Source organism: Ceratotherium simum, chromosome 6 (genome assembly GCF_057802395.1).
Source record: "Ceratotherium simum simum isolate JZ-2026a chromosome 6, ASM5780239v1, whole genome shotgun sequence".
NCBI lineage: Eukaryota > Metazoa > Chordata > Mammalia > Perissodactyla > Rhinocerotidae > Ceratotherium > Ceratotherium simum.
In genome coordinates, this window is record NC_141905.1 from 19,146,329 (window position 1) to 19,168,278 (window position 21,950).

The 21,950-nt window shown below is 39.4% G+C and overlaps 1 protein-coding gene across 5 annotated transcripts in view; it reads left to right on the plus strand.

The window, feature by feature from the left end:
- Positions 1-21,950, plus strand: part of SIPA1L2 (signal induced proliferation associated 1 like 2) — a 217,569-nt gene that overhangs the window by 136,110 nt on the left and 59,509 nt on the right. For all 5 annotated transcript variants that reach the window (XM_087431941.1, XM_087431939.1, XM_087431943.1 and 2 more), the window contains 4 exons: positions 1,467-1,641; positions 5,628-5,731; positions 14,020-14,177; positions 20,121-20,697. In XM_087431941.1, coding sequence (XP_087288067.1) covers positions 1,467-1,641; positions 5,628-5,731; positions 14,020-14,177; positions 20,121-20,697 — 1,014 coding nt within the window. The remainder of the gene's footprint in view (positions 1-1,466; positions 1,642-5,627; positions 5,732-14,019; positions 14,178-20,120; positions 20,698-21,950) is intronic.

Consider the following 21,950-nt stretch of genomic DNA (forward strand, 5'->3'; position numbering starts at 1 on the left):
CAATCTCTGGATGAATGGAAATGTGTTTTTTCTTGATTCTACCTAAGTAGATCAATAAAACTCATAATACCAGAGTATAAAATAGCTTACGCACAGCGTCTCGTGTGCCCACACTAAGGGCACGGATCACCGTCTTCACTGTGTGATCGAGGAGCGTGTGGCTCTGGCAGGAGCCCCAGCCTGTGCACTGCCCACCACCCTGGGGTCCATCAGTATAGGTAGCTCCTGCAGTCAGAGTGTGAGTAGGTGATGTTCCCTCTTACATCCCCCATAACGCTTAGTCAAGGTCAAATGCACTTGGAATACATTGGTGGTTGACTACCCGCTCAGCACTCAGCTCTCAGTTTATCCGAGCGTGCAGCCAGGGGCTTCCTGCAGCCTGCTCAGATTCCCTGAGGAGGTGGCTCCCTACCTCTCTGGGATCGCATGTTGTCATTAGGTAATGTGGATGAGACCGCTTTTATCACTGCCGCTCAAGGGGAGTACCGTTTTGCATTATTTTACTGATATAGTCAGCTATGAATTTTGATTACAGGCTCTATTTTACAGCTTGATAATAAAAGTGAATCGTGTTATGGATTGGTGCCCTTCTGGAATTGGTGATGTCTGATAATCTGTCAGTCTTTGAGGCTCAGATTGCTGGTAGTAAGATTAAGTGCTCTGATTTCATGAGTGAGAAGCAGTTCCTCTTTGGGAGAGATAAGAAAGCTGTTTCTCCCTGGCCTTGGGAGAAAGCCATTCTGAGGCTTCCAGCATGATAGGGGGCTGACTGTGAGATAGGGTTACAGCAGGAACTCCTCAACTGCTCTTAAAATTCTTTATGGTCTATTGTATATTTAGCAGATATTTTCTTTTCAAGATAGAAATGTAGAAATGACTGTAATTGTACAGCCAAAGTTACTTTTATGAAAACAAAACATTATTTATATACATAGATCACAATTTCCATTGGGATTCTTTCCTTACCGGACCTTAATTTGATTTGTTTTTTCATTACAGTCTTTCATATTTTCATAAATGTTCAAATAACAAAAAAAAAAAAAGCATTAAGAGCCAGAGAGGGAAAACATTTACAAGTTTGTGGCCTTTTTTTCTCTCTGACTTGCAAGTTAATGCTCATTACTATATGGAGGGTATAAGGTTAAGTATTGCCACAGTTGTATTTTTAAGTGGATGCTTGAACCTGTCTGTCCATTAGGAAACCTGACAAATCCCACATGGCCATGGCCATACCTTATATTAGGGTTGCTGACGTTTCTCCAGCTGTATTTTGGGGTTTCTGGGTTTATGTGTTTGTAGCATTTGGTACGATGACAGTTGCTTACTCTTTTGCTTATTTGCTTATGAGAATCGTCCTGGCATGCTTTCCTGAGAGCAGAATTCTAAGCTTCTATAGTTTCAATTTTACTGGAAGTTAGCTTGTCTGATACTCGTTGCCAAGTAATTGTATTTCTCCCACCTTTCAGCTGAGCTTTCAGCACAAGATTGGGATCCTTTATTGCAAAGCAGGCCAGAGCACCGAGGAGGAGATGTACAACAATGAGACTGCGGGACCAGCTTTTGAAGAATTCCTTGATCTTCTGGGCCAGAGAGTACGGCTGAAAGGATTTAGTAAATATCGAGCTCAACTAGACAATAAAAGTAAGCTTCATATTTGCGTGTGTGCACAAATTTAATTCTCCAAAGGTAGGCATACACTGCATAAATCTAAGCGAGCCATCACATGTCCTACTATTCTTGACCCCAGAAGCAACCTAGCAAGCTTATTTGGGATAGAATTTAGATTTCCTCAGATGAGCAAAGGAAGCACATTTCTCAAGAGGTATGTGTTTCACATAAGCTCAAAAGGTCAATTCTTTTCCCTTTGTAACACCAGCAGAGAGATAACCCAGTGTTTCGTGAAGAATCTTTTAATATTTTCTTCTTTCTTTTAGCCTAACCTCTTCTGTTACACCCTTGTTCCAGTGTACCAAGGACGAACACTGCCTTCATTTCTAAAAGACAAAATATTAACACACTCACTGCTGCCATGCTCTCAGGCTTGTTTTGTTCATTTCTGGTTTCAGGATGTTAACTGGGGAGTTGAGGAATTGATTAGAAAGCTGATGCATCCTATCTTTCAAGGAGCTTGGTCAGGTCCCCTTAAGTGGGGCACGTATTAGCTCTAAGGTGCCAGACTGACTGTCTGATTTAAAACAGGCTTTATGCCATCCCAGGTGTGAATTTGTCTTGTATCTCCATTTAGATAAAGGATCATGTTCCCTATGGTCCTTATAAATTCTAAATATTTTATCTTTGTTTTTGTGCTGTTATCAGCCCCTAAAATACCAGGAGAGTAATTTTTGTATTTTGGAAAATTCTGCTTATTATTAAGCAATTAATTGCTTGCTCTTTTAATGAAAAGAGATGAGCAGATCGGCTCTAAAGTTGGAAGATTTGGGAGCATCTAGCCCACTCCTAGTAGGAATGATGAACGGGCAGCTTTTTCCCTGTGGGAGCATCAGCCTGTGGCTGAGCCAGGATGGGAAATGATGCAGCCTGAGGCCCCGAGCCTCCCTGCCCCCAGCATCCGCTCCTTGGACCATCATTAATACTTGCCTAGATCAGGGTGGTGCCAGATCTTCATGTGCCTGTAATCAGTTCTGGTTTTTTGATACTATTTTTGAAAGTTACATTTAGAGGCTGTATCACAAGACCTGGAGATGGTATTAGCTCACATATAGGCCCCTGTGTGTCCTCCACACATGCCAGGCTTGGCATTTGACTATTATGTTGAATGCCTATTGCTCATGCCTCAAATATGTAAAGATTAGCAAATAACTCGTGACACCCACTATGAATATCCACATATTTTTAAAAAGATCAATGAGACCTTTTCTGATTTTTCTTCTTTTTTTCTTTGCAAACTCCTATTACCTACAAATACCATCCACCCCTTAGAGGTGCTGGCATGCTGCCCTTAGGGATCCCCTTCCTAGAAAACCACCCCTGACATGGACTCCTTACTATGTGTGCCTGTCATCTGTTTTCAGTGAGATTGATTAGGGAAACATTTTAAGAACTTCTGATCTGTACCTTCTATAAAACTACAATATAGATAATGTAAATATTTTCCTATGTGTAGAATTGACGTTGGCTTTGAATTTTTATGACCTCAAAGATGTCCTTGATACATTACAGATGTAGTAGTAAGCACATTAGCTCAAGGAAATGAAAACATAAGAGCAAGATTTTGACATGTTGATTCTAATAATCAACAAATCTTCATTTTTGTGAGCAAGGCATTCTGTGAGATGCAGAGAAATCTAAGACATTCCTTTAGTAGAGAGGATGTTTCTAAGAATTATGTTTCATGGAATGGTCAAATAAAAATTATGTCTTTCGGCGAACAGACAAAAACAAATCTTCTTTCTTAAATTCAGGAGAATTGTGTACTATCTGGTTTTACCTCTGTCTGCTCATAGGACCTTGGTCAGATCTGGGCCTCATTTTCTTCACAAGAAAAATGCAGATTGTTGGGCTAGAATATCTGGGATGTCCCTTCCAGCTTTAAAATGGGTTGTTTCTCTCTTAAGTACAAGACGAAATGGAGTAGGAACACAGGGGATGTGCACCGCTGAGATGCTCTGCTAATCAGAGTAGAGTAAAACTGGAGACCACCCTGAAGGCCCTACATCTCTTTTCAAATAGAAGTATTTTCAGCAAACCCTTGAACAAGCTTGTCAGTTCACCTTCTCCACTACCATCTGATGTTTGAGTTAGAAACTTTCAGAATATTTAATTTCAAAAGCTCATCTTTTAGTACTGCGTGGAATAGACAAATTATGTTCACATTTTTAAAAGTGTTTTTTTCCCCAAAATATGTTTTTCTTTTTTCATTGCAATTCCCTGAATCTGAAACCTGTTGACTAGACTGTTAAATACCTGTCAGCGTTTCTCTTACTGAATCTTAACAGTCCTAATAACAGAGTGTCATGATGGGAGTCATTGAATGTGCTGGGTTATTTCATCCTCTGACTTTCAGTATTGTTATCAGCAAGTCAGTTCTTCATTGAAGAGAACGTTCATTGTCCCCTTGTGACTGAACTTGCTCACTTCCAAAGCCACATTCCCTGTCAAGGTCCTGAGCCAAGACAATTGAAATGGACCATTACTTCCTAAGAAGTCCTATGAAAAATAACAAATATACATTTAATGAATAGTTAAAAGAGAAAATTCCTTTATTTTGGGACTGGTTAATATGGAGCTCATTAGATGAATGTCCTCTCTGACCATCTGCAAATTGGTTTCTCCATATCCATATATAAACATTTTAAATACTCCCCTTATTGATGGAATTGCCTTCTATTATGACCTTTCTAGAGTCTGCAAAACTGTATGTGATATTTTTTCTAGAGAATTTTCAGGACTATTTCTGAGTCAGATGTGAATATTGGAAAGAACAACATACTGCAGGATTCAGAAAGGAAATAATAAAGGCCCGTGTAGGTTAAATGTTTTAATGTTTTTAAAGTAAAAATTAAAATCTTTACATTAAAAAAAGGTTAACCCAAGAGGACTACTTAGAGTTTCCCCAACAAACACAATGAAATAAACTTTATTTTAAATGATATTGAATGGTATTGTTTCTTGTTGTTTAAAAGGTAGAAAAATAAACCTATATATAGGTCAACGATTAAGAAAGGCAGTTCTGAATTCTGTTTATATCTTACTTTATATTTATCTTTTTGTCTTTATTTATCCAAAAGCAGAATGGTTCAAAACTATACCCTAAAATTATTACTTAAATGTTGTATAGTCGCCATGTTGGTTCAGGCGTCTGAAACTCTCAGTCTGAGATTATCTGTTGATAATACAGATGGATTTTGAATTTGCAAGGAATCACTCTTCTTTTCAAAAGATGAATACTGTATGATTGACAGGGTTCAGATGTCATAGTTCTTAACACGTGTCAATGCATAATATACAGTGAGATCACATTCATTCTCCATAGTCTGAGTCAGATGACTGTATCATTGCATTGCCTGTTGAGAAGAAAATTAATTACATCATTCAGGGGATGAAATCTTTAACAGTTTTTGTTCCCATTTCCATATTAAGTCAATCCTGTTTCATTTTGCTGAGTTCTGGAAGATTAAGTGCCCAAGAATAACTAAGAATTAACTGTAAACACACACGCACAAGGACAGGGCAAGGATAACTGCTGAGTAGCTCATACCCTTCAAACCACTGCACGCAGACCTACACCAGGCCATCTGTCCAGCTGCCTTCCTCCTCTGCTCACCTGTACTCCTTGTGGCAGGAGCACCTGGCCCACAGTGGGTCCTCTGAATCCATACTGCAAAGGCAAGAAGGTAGAAGAAATGAGGGAAACCATGAGTTCAGCAGAAAGCACATGGGTAAGAGCAGATATGGAGAAAACTAATCACTCAGGCCACGGGTGTGGGTTGGAAAGTGTGGAAACCATGTACAGAAAGAGCAGGGTGACCACCAAGATGCTGGTCATTTATAGTTGGCTGGTTTGTTTTTTTCAGTTGGATTGCTTTTTGTTATAAGGACCTTCTAAGTGTGAAATTGCTAATTTTGCAGTTGCCTAACTTGTTTTTGTCATCAATCTTTGTGTTTAGCCGATTCTACGGGAACTCACTCCCTCTACACCACGTACAAAGATTACGAACTCATGTTCCACGTGTCCACCATGCTTCCCCACATGCCCAACAACAGGCAGCAGGTACGTCCTCCGCCTTTCTCCTTTACAGCAAGGACCACATCTGAGGTCAGCCCGTTGATGGTGTTAGTGCATTTAGAATTTGCAAAGAATCATTGGGTTTATTTCTTGTTTCTTGAATGGCATTAATAACCTTTGACTCTTTTATCATTTGGAAGTATTTGGGCTTTAAATGGGAGTATTATTGTACAAGTTTTATTGTACTTTTTCGTTATAAAACTTAGAAACTCTTCTACAGGTACCTTTATTGCTTACTAGGCAAAATCTTAAGGGAAGCCAATGTCAAATGTGTTAATTATAAATAGGACAACTGTGTAACCTGAACTTAGGTTTCTGCATGTGGGTTGATAACTTATTTATAGAGAATACTATAAGAAAGGATCTTATAACTCCTTCATCACATGCTTTAATTTTAGGGGTTTGATTATATTTGGGTTAAATCAGGAGTTAAAACAAAGTTTGTGTTCGTGCTTAGGAAACTTAGTTCTCCTGATGTCACTTAACTGCCCTCCTTTGCTCAATAAGTATTCGTTGAATGAATGAAACTTAATTGTTGAAGAGAATTTTTAGCTTGTACTCATGAAATCCAGTGAAAGTTGTCAAAATATGCATTTTTCCAAAAAAGAAGCCACTTGCCCTGTCCCCGTCACTAGTTACGAGAACCACCTTAGATCCTATAGCCAGGATGAGAAAGCAGGCCCTTGATTTCCCAACCTGGCTCTTCACGTTCAGGGCAGCAGCTCCTCTTTTTGTTTTTCTTCTCATGGTAAGTTGCTAGCTGAATTTCCTTACCATTTTCTATCTAATACTTAACCTCAATCCCTTGTCCTTCCTGAATTTTCTGCAGTGTTTTCTAGGAATCAGAATTCTTCAGAAGATCTGTCATATGTACATACAGATCTCATATCTGTATGTTTTTTATGAGATGGGGTTACAATCACTAATCTCATGTATATATTTATGTATCTTTTAGCCTAAAGGATTTCTAGCTCTTAAAAAATTTATCTGGAGTAATGCAAGCTAGATTCAGTAGATATTAAGAAGCTTAATTTAGTTAGACCCAAGCAGTTGTCCAACAGATACTTGTGAATCATTCAGTAATTAAACTCTGTGTGAGGAGTTACTTGGAAAACTGATAGGGCTTCTTACTCAGGCCAAGAAAATCTGTCAGGACATTAGCAGAAGTAGAGCCAGTGCCTTTTGACCCCAGTCATTGAGTGTTCAAACCACAAAGCCCTCCAGCTCTGTAATTATTTGACTCGTTGGACTCCACACTGAATTGGCCCTGTCCTTTCTCATATGGCATCCTCTGGAATTTAGAAGTCTGCTTGACTTGACTGTCACCAGAACTCAAAACTGGCTTCCCTCATTCCTTTTTAGCTGTAAGATAATTAAAATTTGTGGGTTTATCTTCCTGTATAAATCAGTTCCTTAGAGTTTCTGTTGGAGTGGGGGCTCTGCAGTTCCTCCTCCTGTCAAAATCTTCCTACCAATATGGTGTTCCACTGTCTAGCTCAGCACGAGTAGGAGAGCAAACAGCTTCACTGTCATCTATCTGCTTTGATTTAGTACATTGGTTTAGTACGATGTTTGATAGAACATTACTGGCCAGAAAACATGGGTGTCACATCTCTAGAAAGAAGAAAAAACATAGTAGTTCAATTTCCGGTGTGTATCTTAGACTTTTTTTTTTTTAAGTAAAAAATAAGAATCCGTACTGACTTTTCACTTGGCTGTTCTGGTTTTAAGGAGGAGCTGTGCACTGTATGTTTTTCTCTACTGGTGTGGCACTTTACTTTTGTACCATGAGTAAAATTTGACATGCTTTGCAAGAACCATCAAAAAAAAAAAAATTTGTGGGTTTATGAGTTCTCTGTACCTGACTTTTTTTCACTCTAACTATCCTTGAAAGGTCCTACACACAAAAATGTGGATGGAGGGATGGGGGATGGGTAGCGGGGTGGATGAGTGTTTTAAACTTCTTGAACTGGAGATTAAAAAAAAAAAAAAATCCCTGTAAATTGAAACTATACATTACGAACTCTGTAGCCTAAAGAATTATTTGGTTGCTTTCTGTTTCTGTTAACTTGAATGAGAACCCGTGGCATTAAGTCCCAGCTACTAGCTTTGTGACCTGGGGCAAAGTTTTCTTTGCTTTAGTTTTCTTTATCCCTAAGGGCAGGGGCTTTATCTCTTTTCTTCACAGAGGTGTCCTTATGTGCTTAGAACCATACCCAGAACATGGTAAGCAGTCAATAAACATTTGTCGAATGACTTAATGAACTTTTCTTAGATGGTAGTTAGAATTAGATCAGTTAATACATAGAAAGCACTTAAAATAGTGCCTGGCACAGTGTGTGCTCAATAAGTTTTAGTTGTTATTTTATTTTATAATTTATTAGACATAGAGCATGAGTATTTTAGATGACTTAATTTGCATTTTATGTTCCTGTTCCCAATCCTAATGATCTATTATGAAAAGCTCAGTCCTGAATAGTTAAGAAAGTAAGGGACTAATTTATCAATAATTTTAGAAAACTAATTTTACTTTGACATTTAATATTTTGCTAATCATGAGTAGTCATCAGAATATTTTATTCGTAGAGAAATGATGCCACTGCAGTCTGGGAATATATATTTTCCAAACTTGTTATAGGTTGTACTGACTCTTTCCATATCTCTCACCCACCCCACCCATGCCCACAAATTGTCTTAATACCAAGGGCATAAATGTCTGGGATGACCAGCCAGGTTCATGACTGCAGCTTGAGGCCACAGAACTTAGCAAAGGTAACTGGCCTGTACGTGAATTGTGCCTGTAACCTTGGCCTCATTAGCGTTAGGATATTTGTGACTGTTTAACCGGTCCAGACTCGTCCACATCAGATCTAATTTCTTGTGTTTGTTCTTGTAGTAAATCAAGCTGAAAGCTGATTCCAAGATGTATTAAAAGTCTTTAGGGAGTTCACCACAGTTGCAGAAGAGTTCAATCTCTGGAATGTCTGACTCTTGCAAAGAAAACCTAGCCAGACCCAGGGAATGATAAGAAACCCCGCTCCTGGAGTGTTTTCCCTCTTCTGTGAAGTCCCGGTCTCCCGGGGCCTGTTTGGCAGTCAGTCCACTTTTCCCAGGGCTGTCTCTCCATGAGCTTCCCTTCTGACTGTCCTGTAGACAAATCATAGTTAAGCTATCAGGGGATGTTATCAGTGGACAAAACTCCACAAATTAGCTTCAGACTTCACTTTGGCAGAGAAACCTTTTCTTCAAACTAAATGTGTAAAACAGATAAGGGTAGCATGGTGCCTGGTACTTAGTAAGCTTTTTTTTTTTTAACACATGCATAAAATTAGAGCTGCTCTGCTTGGAAGGGTATCCGAGCCCCACTGAGTTAGTTCCCTAAGGAATAAGACCAGGCCCCTAGGGTTCTGAGATTCCATTTGAAGAATGCTGGTCTCAGCCTAGTGAGGGGCTTGACGTCTGCAGAGGTAACGGAGACACAGCTCCTTAGGTGTGACAGGCTGGAACCACTCCTCCCTGTAATTTAGATAGATGGCCGACTCTGCCTTAAAGGGTTAGGGTACACTCCTAAGTCCCTAACTGGTACTGCTAAGGAACCATTCAAATACTGGAGGAATCTGCCTCATTAAGTGCTGTTCGAGCAGGTCATGACTACACTTGAGTTCACCTATAAATAATAATATGGAATATTTTGGAAGAATAAAATGCTTATTCTGCTTTCCATGATGAGCTTTATTCCCAGACCCTAAATAGGAGTTGTATGCTTATTCCAAATAATAAGATTTATTGCTTAGAATGTGTAGGTATTGCCCAGTGTCAGAAGAGAAATACTTATATCTTCATAATCCTGTTCTTATCCTCACTTTGTTATTAAAGCATTAAAAATCCGTATTCTTGGTTTATTTCTGTTTCTCTGTTTGCAAAATATTCAGCTTTGCTTGTTTGTACGTTTACTATTGCTATTGGTAAAATATTTTATGTATTATTTTATATTAAATATTTTGTATACTATTTTATATTAAATATTTTATGTAATATTTTTGTTGGTTATATGAAATTATAAATCAGCAATAAATCCTTGAAATAGTAATTAAATTTGATGTGATCTTGCTGATCTAAGAGTGATTAACTAGCCTTTGCTTCTTTTATAGGGCGTGGGTGGGCAAGACTTTCCTTCTCTCAGTGTAAAGGTTTTGTATTTATGTGGTGGCATGTGTAGGTTTCCCTCCCTTTCTTATTATTCAGACTGCTATTCTATGTTCACTTTTTCCATGTCTCTCCACAGGAAACTCTAGATATCTCTTAGAAATCAAAGCAAAATTCTAACCACTGGTGCACACTCTTGAGTATAGAGTACATGAGGGGGTGTGTTGTGTGTGTTTGTGTGTGCACGTGCATTTTCGTGTGTTGTGTGTGCACACAAGCAAAATTAGGAAGGTCTCTGAAGGAGGAGAAGCTCGGCGTCTGTGTAAGGGGGAGAAGCTTCCCAAGCAAGGGACTAGCAAGTGCCAAGAACCCGCAGCAGAAACGGGTTGGCGTGTTGGAGGGACAGGTGGCGGTCTAGAATTCTAGAAGGGAAGGGGGGGTGATAAATAAAGGTCGGAGAGGTGGAAAGGATCAGGTCCAAGGAGTCTTTGTCAGCCCTGCTCCTACTGACAGGACTTTTAGATTCCAACCTAAAGACTGAGATCCAGAACTTGTGATTGGTTTTTTTTATGGGGATACGTTTAATTTTTTGCTCAGTTCTGAGCTCATCTCTTTGAATTTCAGAACTTGTAAGATAGTCATTAAATGATGCAGTGTTTTCTCTTTGAAATCATGCTAATTTTCACATATTTGCTTTTTAAGACGAGACTCTCTCTGGAGATCTGCCTTCTCCAGTTTCAAGTTAAGCTTTCTCTTCACTGACTCTGACTCTTAGAAACTCTGAACCACATCCTGACTGCTTCTCTTTCATATTGTGCAGCCTGCTTCCCCCCTCCCGTCCAGAATTAGGTGCATAATGCTGTTTTTCTCTTTTGCTAGGTTAAAAAAAAAACGAACTTAATGAATGAACCTATTTGCTTAGAGGCTAGTAGATCGGACCTGTGTCCCTTTTGTGTTCCTTTTGATCCGAGGTGGCTGCCTGACCGTTGTTTGTTTTCTCTCACTTTTGATTGTTGCACCGAGTTCAAACTGGCCCCGTGAAACTCTGAAGTTTGTTTAAGGAATTGAGAGTGAACCTAAGGGTTGCTACTTCTGTAGTGTCGGCATGCTTTCTGCCATGGAATTGGATGAAGAAGCACATTGTCACTTTCCTTGTCACAGCAGGAGCTTGTTCCTGTTTCACAGCTTGAATCAAGTTTTTGAAATTTAGTAGAATCGAAATCTGTCCGATACAATATTTATTAACTCACTCTTGTGGTTGAAGACACTAAATGGGCGCTCTTGGCACTAGAAAAGTATTAGGAGCATCACATGTCTAGAAAGGAGAGGCTAGACAGGCCAAGGAGGTGTGTTCCTTTAATGCCTGAAACACCGGTGGTGGTAGCATCCTGGTGATCCTGGGACCTGCCTCTGCGTTGTGCTGGTACACCTGTTCTGGACCAGTTAGAAAAAGACGTTAACTAACTACTAAAGAAAACATTTACCTTTATATAAGAAGTGCAAGAAATTACTTAGGTTACTTAATGTTTGAAAGAATGTTAAAAAACTATGAATAATGTTTCTGTTAACTTTCCAGATGTTTAGTCTCCAAACAATTCAAGCATCCTGTTAACGGACAGGTGTTATTTTTCTTATTTTGTTCTCCTATAAAGAGCTTTAGATTTTACTCTTAATAAATCTCCTTGCCCCCCACACACACTTTATTGTCTCTACAAAGTGCATTTTGTGACCATGGTTAAATTCATTATACTTTTAAAAACATTTTTGGCCCATTTTACAGAGCAAAAGAATGTGCTTAGAAAGGGACAAAAGAGGTTTGGCATGTGGTCAAGGAAACTAGTTTTAAAGTTTCCTTTAACTTGTGCCTTAAATATTCCTGTGGTGAAGTATAGAATTGGACCCAATGTCTTCCTTCCAGAAGAAGAGAGAATGGATAGGAAGAGCCGTCCGATTTGCTGTTGCAGTGGCAGCAGCAACAAAGTGCTGACTAATGAGTCCGTCCTGCACTGTGAGTGTGCTCAAGAGGACCGGCCATGAGGTGTCACACAGCAGTCACTCAGGAAGGAGGAGCTGCAGGGTTCCCCGTGTGGCCTTGGCCGTTGTGAGCTCCATCTTCTGATCGTTAGTCTGAGAATCCCTGTGTTTCAAGGATATTGAGTAAAGTACAGTATGAGCTATTGTGTTCTGTGTGCAACAAATGTGTTGGACACAGTGTTAGGTATTTTAGGATTTTTTTTAACTCTTCATTTGTTCCTGAATTTCCCTTGTCCTGTTCCAGTACATGTGAATCGTGTATTTCAATTTGGGGGGAAATGAGGGAAGAATATCTTAGCCTAGTACAATTTCCAGCTTGTCTGTTGATGTTTGTTTTGGATACTTGTCCTTGCTTCTGTTTTCTTTCTTTATATGAAATATTTATTGTGGTTAACATCTGTGTCCACTATAGTATGGGCAAATGATAAAACAGTGAATATGACCTAGTTTGCTACTAATTTTTTTTACCTGCATCTGAAATGGCACACATTACTTAAATATCTAGCAAACATCTTTAAAACTACAGATGGTTCATTGAGTCTGTATTAATGTATATCAATGTATTTTTCAAAACTTCAGAAAGTAAGATGATTTTTGTGTGTTTATAACTTTAACCATGCAGATTTAAATAGGAGTTTTCCAGCATATGAATCAACAATTTAACTGCCGTGTAGAGAACTCTGGAAGAGTGAACATCTCATTCCCACTTTTTCAGTCCTTTTATCATGCTAAATCACAAGTCAGGGGCCTGTCAATGAAGTCCTTTTTGTATCTGGGTTTAAAAGGTTTTAAAAGTTGAACCTAGTGCTCTGTACAGTGAGGTGTTTTCTGTAGGTGCCAAATAAATTTAAGAGCAAGCTTGTTGCCTTTGTTATTGGTAGTAAGGAGAGATTTACTACCTGAGATTATCCCATCCTTGCAGTGACATCACCAACTCATAGAAAGATTATTATGTCTATTAAAACTGAAGATCAGAGACTTTGTGAGCATAGATACTATGGCTTTACTGCATAAATTTACAGAGTGCCTTGTGTATGGATTTATCAGCATGTATTCAGAGGTGGTCACAGTTTTAATGCACAGTGTTAGGGGGCTATGATTATATATTTGTATCATTTGTTTATTCATTTAGCAAGTGTATATTAGGTGTCTGCTATGTCCTGGGCAGGCCGTGAGAAACTAGGCAATCAGAAGTCAATAAGATACATCCCCGGCCCTCATGAAGCTTGTGACGTGCTGCTGGAGAAGTAAACCAACAATTAGTGTAGAATACAACAACACTAATGTCATAGAAATAGGCCTGGGTTTGTGAGTGGAGGACCGAGGAAGTTTCTTCCAGGTGAGATGATACCTAAGCAGAGACCTGAGTTGTCTAGGAGAAACCTGGGGTGAAGGGGGCATTCGTGGCAGGAGGAACATCAGAAGTAAAGGTGTTGTTAAAATGTTACTGTTCTGGGATTCCTTCTATCCTGCCACATTTGTAATTTATAAGATTACATATTATTGGATTTTCCATTTGTTAATCTGAATTCTGTATTTCTGAATTACATTTAAAAGGCCAGATTTCAGTTAGTTAGTTTGAATATATTAGCCACCAAAATAGCAGTCTTCTATATTTTTGTTGCAGAAATGCATGTTACTACGGGAGCACAAGACTCAGGCTAAGGCCCCGTAACACACTAGTGTAGGACTTGAGTAAACCTGTATCCTCTCTTGGATTCTGTCTCCTCCTTTTAAGTTGAAGAACTTAAACCATAAAATTCCTTAAAGCATTTTGAGCTCTAATGGGCTATTATTTTAGGGTAAAAAAGATAAAGATGAATAGGAGAGAGAACACAAGTTAAATTTTAAAGTAAAAGAGATGAACTTAAATATTCAGACTTAAAGTTCTTTCCATAGGTCTTTTGGACGAAGCCCATTTTGCTTTTGCTGTGCCATGTTTAGCAGCACTAGATTCCAAAGAATGACTCTGCTCTTCTAACTAAGGCCTTTAAATGGAAAGATGAGTGAATTGTATGTAATTACATATTTTGTTTTCTCAGAAAAATCTTGTTTGTAACTCTGTGTGTGTATGTTCACTTTCCTGACTGCAGCTTCTGAGGAAAAGGCACATAGGAAATGACATCGTGACCATTGTCTTCCAAGAGCCTGGAGCACTTCCTTTCACTCCAAAGAGCATCCGGTCCCACTTTCAACACGTCTTTGTCATAGTCAAAGTGCATAATCCATGTACTGAAAATGTGTGTTACAGGTGAGTCAGTAATTCCTGATTTTTCATTCTCATAGGTTTATTTCAACAGAGCATTTTTTCCCAAAATATCTTTGTTTTCCAGTTCTTATTTCTAAACCTCATAATTATCCTTTTTTTCCTAATTGTATTTCCCACTGTCTTCACTGAGGTACTTTCTGTAAGAAATAATTGCCTTCTTTCCATTTTGAAAAAGTGAAATATCTAGCAGTTCAAAATCACAGATTACACATTTCTTCAATTTTCCCCTTAAAAACTGCATCCAGCCCCCGCTGGAACCGTGGCTTAACTGATACCAGCCTTGGAGGTGGGTGATACGGCCTCTCAGTTCTTTTCCAGCAGAAGGAATTGTTGTAGTGGTAAAACATTTCTTCACGTCTAAGATCTTGGAAACATCCACTGCCGCAGGGACAAAGAGTTGACACTTGCTTTGGTGATTTCACAAGGCCATACACAGGGCTGCGAATCCCGAGGCTGTTTCTGACCAGGCCTGCTTTTCCTCTTTATGCCTGCTCTCAGACTCTTTCTTAGGAAATAACCGTCACTCAAAGACTGTGCCGTGTGGCGTATTGGTGAAAGAGTGGGTTTTTGACCTGAGTTAGAATCCAGCTCTACTGCGCGTCATGGTGTTTTGTATGAGGTATTTTATTTTTGAGTCTTCAATTCCTTCTCTTAAAATTGAGGGTAATAACAGTCATGTGTCACTTAACAATGGGGATCCATTCTGAGAAATGTGTCCTTAAGTAATTTCGTCCTTGTGCAAGCATCATAGAGTATATTCACACAAACCTAGATGGTATTGCCTACTACACACCTAGGCTATCTGGTAACAATGTCATGGGAGCACCGTTGTCTATGCGGTCCGCCATTGACTGAAACGTCGTTATGTGGCTCATGACTGTAGTACCTGCTTCACTGTGTAGTTATGAAGAATAAATAGCAGAAATTATGCAAAACACCTATGCAAGCTCCTGGCCCTCAGCAAAGGTTATTTCCCTTTATCATCTTAAAACAGTGGTTTCCAGTTGAGCTGCCTACTGGACCCAGGCGGGGTACATGAGTGTGAGTTGTGAGCGAGTGGTAGAACCCATGAAAACTGTAGGGCGTGCCCTCCTAAAGGCAAAAAAACTAGTCTGTGTATTAAACATTTACATCCCCACCCCCTGTCTAACCCCCATCTTAAAAAGAACACAAAGTCTATAAATTGGTAGTTCTTAGCTTGAATTTTACTTCACAGTCAGCTTGTTAAACATAGAGATTCTCTGGCCCCACTCTGCAGTATTCTAATGTAAGAGACCTGGAATTGACCAAAGCATCTGCATATTTTCCTCCCATAGTGATTCTTACATACATCTGGGCTAAAGACCAGTGGCCTGAGTGCTCAGAACTACTTTTAAGAAATCATAGTGAAAAAAGTATATCTATTCTGTATAAATGATATGCTTAAAATAGATAATGTTGGTACAGACGTGGTAAATTGGTTTATTCTTCTGAGATCTCACCCGATGAATGATAATTATGAAGGATAATCTTACAAGAACCTTCCTAATGGATTGGAAACAAGCCTAGGTCCTTATTATATTTGGTGTTATTTTATTGGTTGCTGTTTTTAAGTCAAATCAAGTATTTTTAAATACTTTTTGTCTTTAGTTTATGTTTATATCAGGAGGTGGTTCATTTGAACAAAAAAATTTAAGGATAAATAGTATCTATTTTTGTTTCTTTCAGGTTTTCTGGTTTTAATTAAACGACTGGGGAGGGATGTTTTTGATACCAGTATTGGTATAGATCTTACTTGTAAACAAAGTGGATTGTGTTACGTTTTCTATGATGGAAGATAGCATGTGCAAATCATTCAGACATGGAGTCACTGGTTTTTAAGAAAACACATAGTTATCACTTAAATTATCATTTACTAGTGAGATTCAAATGTAAAATCAATAGAGTGCCTCAGATTTTTGGAAGTGCCTCGTAAACATTCATATTGATCATGCTTACAACTTCCCGAGTATTCTTCAAAGAATCAATAATAATCTTCTGGAATACTGTAGTCAAATCAATGCCATAACATTTTATGAAACCGTGTTTACTCTGTCACATGGAATAAGGTTGCAGTGCCTAAATTTCCCAAAAACACCTTATAGGTCTGTTTCATATGCTATTCCTCAAAACATAGCAGTGGCAAAATAAATTCATCAAAATAATTTCCAAAGAAATGACAAAATATAGTCCAGGTCTATTGTTTTCTAAGGTTGCCGTGTCTTAATCTATGGATGCATTTTAAAGAAGACTGGGTGGATTGCACACACCTCAGGCGAAGTCCCATGAGTACTATTCCTCTCATGAGCTTTGTGCAGGTGCTGAGTGGCAGTGAGTTCTGGCTGATGAGGACGTGTGGTACCACTTAGTGCAGATCATGGTCCAGACAGGCCGTTGGGTTGAGATGACCTCCTCTGATGGAAACGGTGCTGCCCAACAAGTGCACTGTCTAGAGGAGTAGAAGAGCACGCTCCCACCTTACAGAGGTGGTCTGAGGCATCCCCCGTGCATGCAGCAGGATTCTCAAGAAGTAATGCTGGGTCCTCTTGAACCTGGAGAGGGAGGATGAGGCAACATCCTGAAAGCTCCATGGAACATAATTTCGGCCTGAAACTTTAAAAAACCAAACTTAACTAATTGCCTGTTTCTTTATACAAAGATTCTTTAGTTTTAATAGTTGTAGCCATTGCAGAGCTAACTTGGAGGGATTTATGTGTTTGTATACTTTCCAAGATAAACTTTTTGCAAAATATATCTCTTGGTAACTGAATGAGTAAACTTCTTGGTATGGAAGCTTGGTAGCTAACTGTCAATTAAAAGTGCAAAGATGTCTACAGAAAGTGATGACTTCCATTTTAGAAAATTTAATATGTAGTTCCTCTTGACAGAAATTAGATGATGTTAAATTGATGATTGTTTCTGAGAATAATGATAATCACAACAGTTTGGATAATAATAGCTTTACATGCATTATTTCGTTTAATCCTCACAATGGACTTTTGAGGATGGCCCTATTTTGACCTCCATTTTACAGATGAGGAAACTGAGGCACTGAGGGTTTAAGAAACCAGTTCAGAGTGTCTTAGAAAGTGGTGGCGCTGGAATCCCAATGAGGCTGCCAGACTCCAGAGTCTGCCCTTCACCACTTTGCTTTCCTAAAACCCTTTAACTTGAATATTAAGGAATGCTTTGTTTTGTTGCTTTCAGTGGAGGGGTCTTATATCTAAATCATCAACAAATGCTGTCAAGTTATTTGGGTAAAATAAGAAGGAGTTCTGAAACACATTCTTGTGTCAACCTATTGGGAATTATCTAAATCTGGCAAAAGAATATTCCTTCTGACTTCAACTCTGCTTGAAAGAATTAGGATTCCATAAACTTTTGTAACCAGGGATAGCTAATTGGTCCCCATCCCCAGAATATCATAGTAATCATGGAATGGCCATGCCTAAATTCTGCTGCTTTTTTGGTACAACTATGATTTGAGATGCACAGGATTGCAGTTTATCGGGCAGGAACATACCATACATTGTAGAGGGTTTGTCCAGTTAGATATTAGGGTCGATAATTTGGGACAAAAAGAATTGCCCTTTTAAAAGATCCCTCCATCTACCCACCATGGAGCTCCACAGTGAGAGCTATGTTGGAACATACTTGGATATAAAAAGGTTTCCCTGCTGCTTTGGCTTAAGTGCATACAAGCTGCAGTCAGAGAGTAGCTTGAGATCCACAGATCTAAGTGCAAAATGGGACTTGGCCTCCTCAGCATTGTGTGGGTAAAATCCTTCCAGGAATCTGTGCTCATTCCTGGAAGAGAAAACCAAATTTAGGAGAGGTGATCACGTGAGTTTATTATGCCCAATATCAGTAGGGCAGGTGCCAGTGCACAGAGAGGCTGTTTGAGCTCATCGATCAGTGTAGAGGAGAAGCAACAATGTGTGGTTAGACCAGCTCTCAGGGAGTTAACATGTGAGGACAAGTTAATTCCTACGCAGTCTAGAACGTCCTCCCAAGGCTGGTAGTGAGGAGGAGATGGGGTCAAGTATGATGTTGGCCCCTGAGCCACTTCAACCTCTGCAGTGTTTTAGTACCCTCCTTTGAGGACATGAGTCAGGTCCCCCACGTCACCCTCTGGTTTGGTGCATATACTACCATCCATGAATGAATGTGGTGTATCTGTACACCTGTAGTCCTTCTTCCCTCCCCTTTAATACCCACTAAGGCCCCATCCAGACAGTCTTCCATCCTGCTGCTCAGGTCTCCAGAAGTGATTAACTCTTCTCGTGAGTGTGCAGGTTAATGCAAAGGTGAGAGATATCTGGGACTGTGATCTTTTTAGAGTCTAACCAACCACATTCTAGAAGAGGAATTCATGCCTGACAGAAGAGATTTGGACAGAAGGTTTTTTCATTCCTCAATTCACCTCTTTCAGGATTTTCTGCAGTGATGACAATGAAGCATAGATTGCTTCCTTTGTTTATCCCAACGGAGAAAATATCAGCCTGGGCAGATGTGAGATTAGTACAAGTTCTTGATCTGCAGTATCTACTCAGTAATTGAGGAGTAGATGCTGTGAGATTCATGCATTCACTCACTCCAGTCCTTCATTTGTTAGTTCATTAATTTACTCTTTATAGTGGATCTTATTCCAAAAAGGATTTGAGACAACTATAACTTCTGTCTGTTGTAGGGGAACATTCTTGGTGTTGCAATCTTAAGATGGTTGTTACTTTCACAGTATATTTGATCTTTTTAGTCCCTGGAATCTCTTAAAACTTTGCTCCCAGAAAGCCTTCATTTAGATTTTCAGAATGTGATCAAGTGAGCATTTCCTTAAAAAAAAAGTGACACTTAAAAATTTTGGGGGCCATCCAGTGATGTAGTGGTTAAGTTCTCACACTGTGTTTCAGTGGCCCAGGGTTCGTGGGTTCACATCCTGGGCGCGGACCTACACAGCGCTCATCAAGTCATGCTGTGGCGGTGTCCCACATACAAAATAGAGGAAGCTTGGCACAGATGTTAGTTCACTGACAATCTTCCTCAAGCAGAAAGAGAAAGATTGGCAACAGATGTTAGCTCAGGGCCAATCTTCCTTACCAAAAAAAAAAAAGAAAGAAAGAAAGAAACATTTTGACCCTGTAAGTATGGTCATTGTACCCAGTACCAGTGAGATCCCAAGCAGCCAACTGGGGCTAATCTCACTTCTGTTGGAAGAGTCACTGTGTTTCTCAGTGATGATCAGCTGCAGAATTACGGAGTACCAGCCTGGCGCCGTCTGGAACTCTGCATATCCTGTCCCACTATGGATCCATTACCACCTATCTTAGCTCAGGTAGCCGTGAAAAAGTACCGCAGATGGAGCGATTTAAACAACAGACGTTTATTTCTCATGGCTCTGGAGCCTGGAAGTTCAAGATCAAGGTGTTGTCAGCTTTGGTTTCTCCTGAGGCCTCTTCCTTGGCATGCAGGTAGCACCTTCTCGCTATGTCCTCACATGGTCTTTCCTCTCTGTGCCTGCGTCCCTGCTGTCTCTCTGTGTGTCCAAATCTCCTTTTATAAGGACATCAGTTGCATTAGATTAGGACACACCCTAACGGCTTCATTTTGACTTAATCATCTCTTTAAAGATCCTGTCTCCGAATACAGTCACATTCTCAGCTACTGGGGTTTAAGACGTCAACGTACAAATTTTTAGGGTACACAACTCAGCCCAGAACACTCCCTTCACCTACTAAGTTCGAAAAGTTTTGCTTAAAAACAAACAAACAATAACTTGGTATCCAGAAATTATGATAACAAGAAGCTGCAAAACTGTGGCTGAAGTTGAAAGTCTGGGTATATGTCAGATTTCTGAAGATAAGTATTATGATATCATAGCTCATCTCACTTCTCTTTTTTCTTCCTCAGTGTTGGAGTTTCTAGATCAAAAGATGTGCCACCATTTGGTCCACCAATTCCCAAAGGCGTAACTTTTCCAAAATCAGCAGTATTTCGGGACTTCCTTTTAGCCAAAGTAATCAATGCCGAAAACGCAGCCCATAAATCAGAAAAGTTTCGGGCGATGGCCACTCGAACAAGGCAAGAGTACTTGAAAGATCTGGCGGAGAACTTTGTCACGACCGCCACCGTGGATACCTCTGTGAAATTCAGCTTCATTACACTGGGTGCAAAGAAAAAGGAGAAAGTAAAGCCAAGGAAGGACGCCCACCTGTTTAGCGTCGGAGCAATCATGTGGCACGTAATAGCTCGGGACTTCGGCCAGTCTGCTGACGTTGAATGTCTTCTTGGAATTTCCAATGAGTTCATAATGTTGATTGAAAAGGATTCCAAGAACGTTGTATTTAACTGTTCCTGCAGGGATGTCATTGGGTGGACATCTGGATTAATGAGTATCAAAGTATTTTACGAAAGAGGAGAATGTATCCTTCTGTCCTCAGTGGATAACTGTGCTGAAGAGATAAGGGAAATTGTTCAGCGATTAGGAGTAAGTACAGGGTTTGTATATCCCGCCGTCCTTAGGTCTTCAATCCCAGATTCATAACAGCTTCCACTGGGGAAATTCCACCATGATTATGGCACCTAGGGAATGAATTACTATTTCTTATGGCTACAGAGCTTAATTTTGAATGCTGTGTCCTTTTGAGCAGTTGCTGAATACATGAATGGTGGAGCAGCACCTGTTACAAGTTGATTAGAAAGGAAAAGTTAAGCCAACTTTCGAAAGGGAACATCGGGATGTATTTTTATAGTATTTGAAGGAAAAACAGAAGAATTGTCTAGATATTATGTCTGTTTGTAGAGACTGACATGACAGTACCTTCCCAGAGGGAAATTAATAGGCACAAAATTGCTGTTGACCATATGAGTGAGACATCCTCTCTGCAGCTTCAACTCTGCACGTTTATACAGCAGGTATTTTTGTTTAGTCTGCCGGATTAAATATGTTATTAATCTTCCAGCCACAGTTTCTTAAGGAGGTTTTATAGAATTACCCATTAAGTTAGTCAAAAGAAAAAAAATCAGTCATAAAAGAGATTTTTAAAAAATGTTATCTTTAGTACAAAGACCCTAAGTGATGTCCATGGGTTTAGCAGTTGTATTTCTGCTCCTACTTTTAACAAAGAAAGTTGCAGATTTTAGTTTGAGTATATACAATAGAGTTATAAGAATAAACCAAATATAATACAAGAACAAAACATGCCTTCACAAAAGAATTTCTCATGTGTAAATCTTCCCCCTGGGAGATGTATATTTCGTTAATTAGAAAAGACTTAGTCAATTATGGATCATGGAAAAAGGAGAAATTATATCCATTTCTTGCCCCGTTTTCCCTCACCAAGTATAAATCTCCCTGTTGTTATTTGACGCCATGTATGAGACACAATACAATCCAGTCAGTCCTGCTAGCACTGGAGAAATAATTTCATACTTTGCAGACACTGTTTACAGGAAAGAGCCACGGTGTGTTCAGCAGTATTGTTGGGTACATGTGCGTAAACCTAGATGTGATTTGGGGATGATTAAGTATGTGAGTACTTGATGTATCTGGAGAATTGAGTTAACCTTATGAGTCTCGGGACACATTGTACTTTCTGTAATATTGCAGATACTTGTGGAGATCCACTGAGTCATAATAATCTGTGCTCCTGAAAATACAACACAGATAAATGCCACTTCACCAGCCACCAAAGTACACACTACAATGGGTAATTTACACATAGGTTCTTACACATCCAC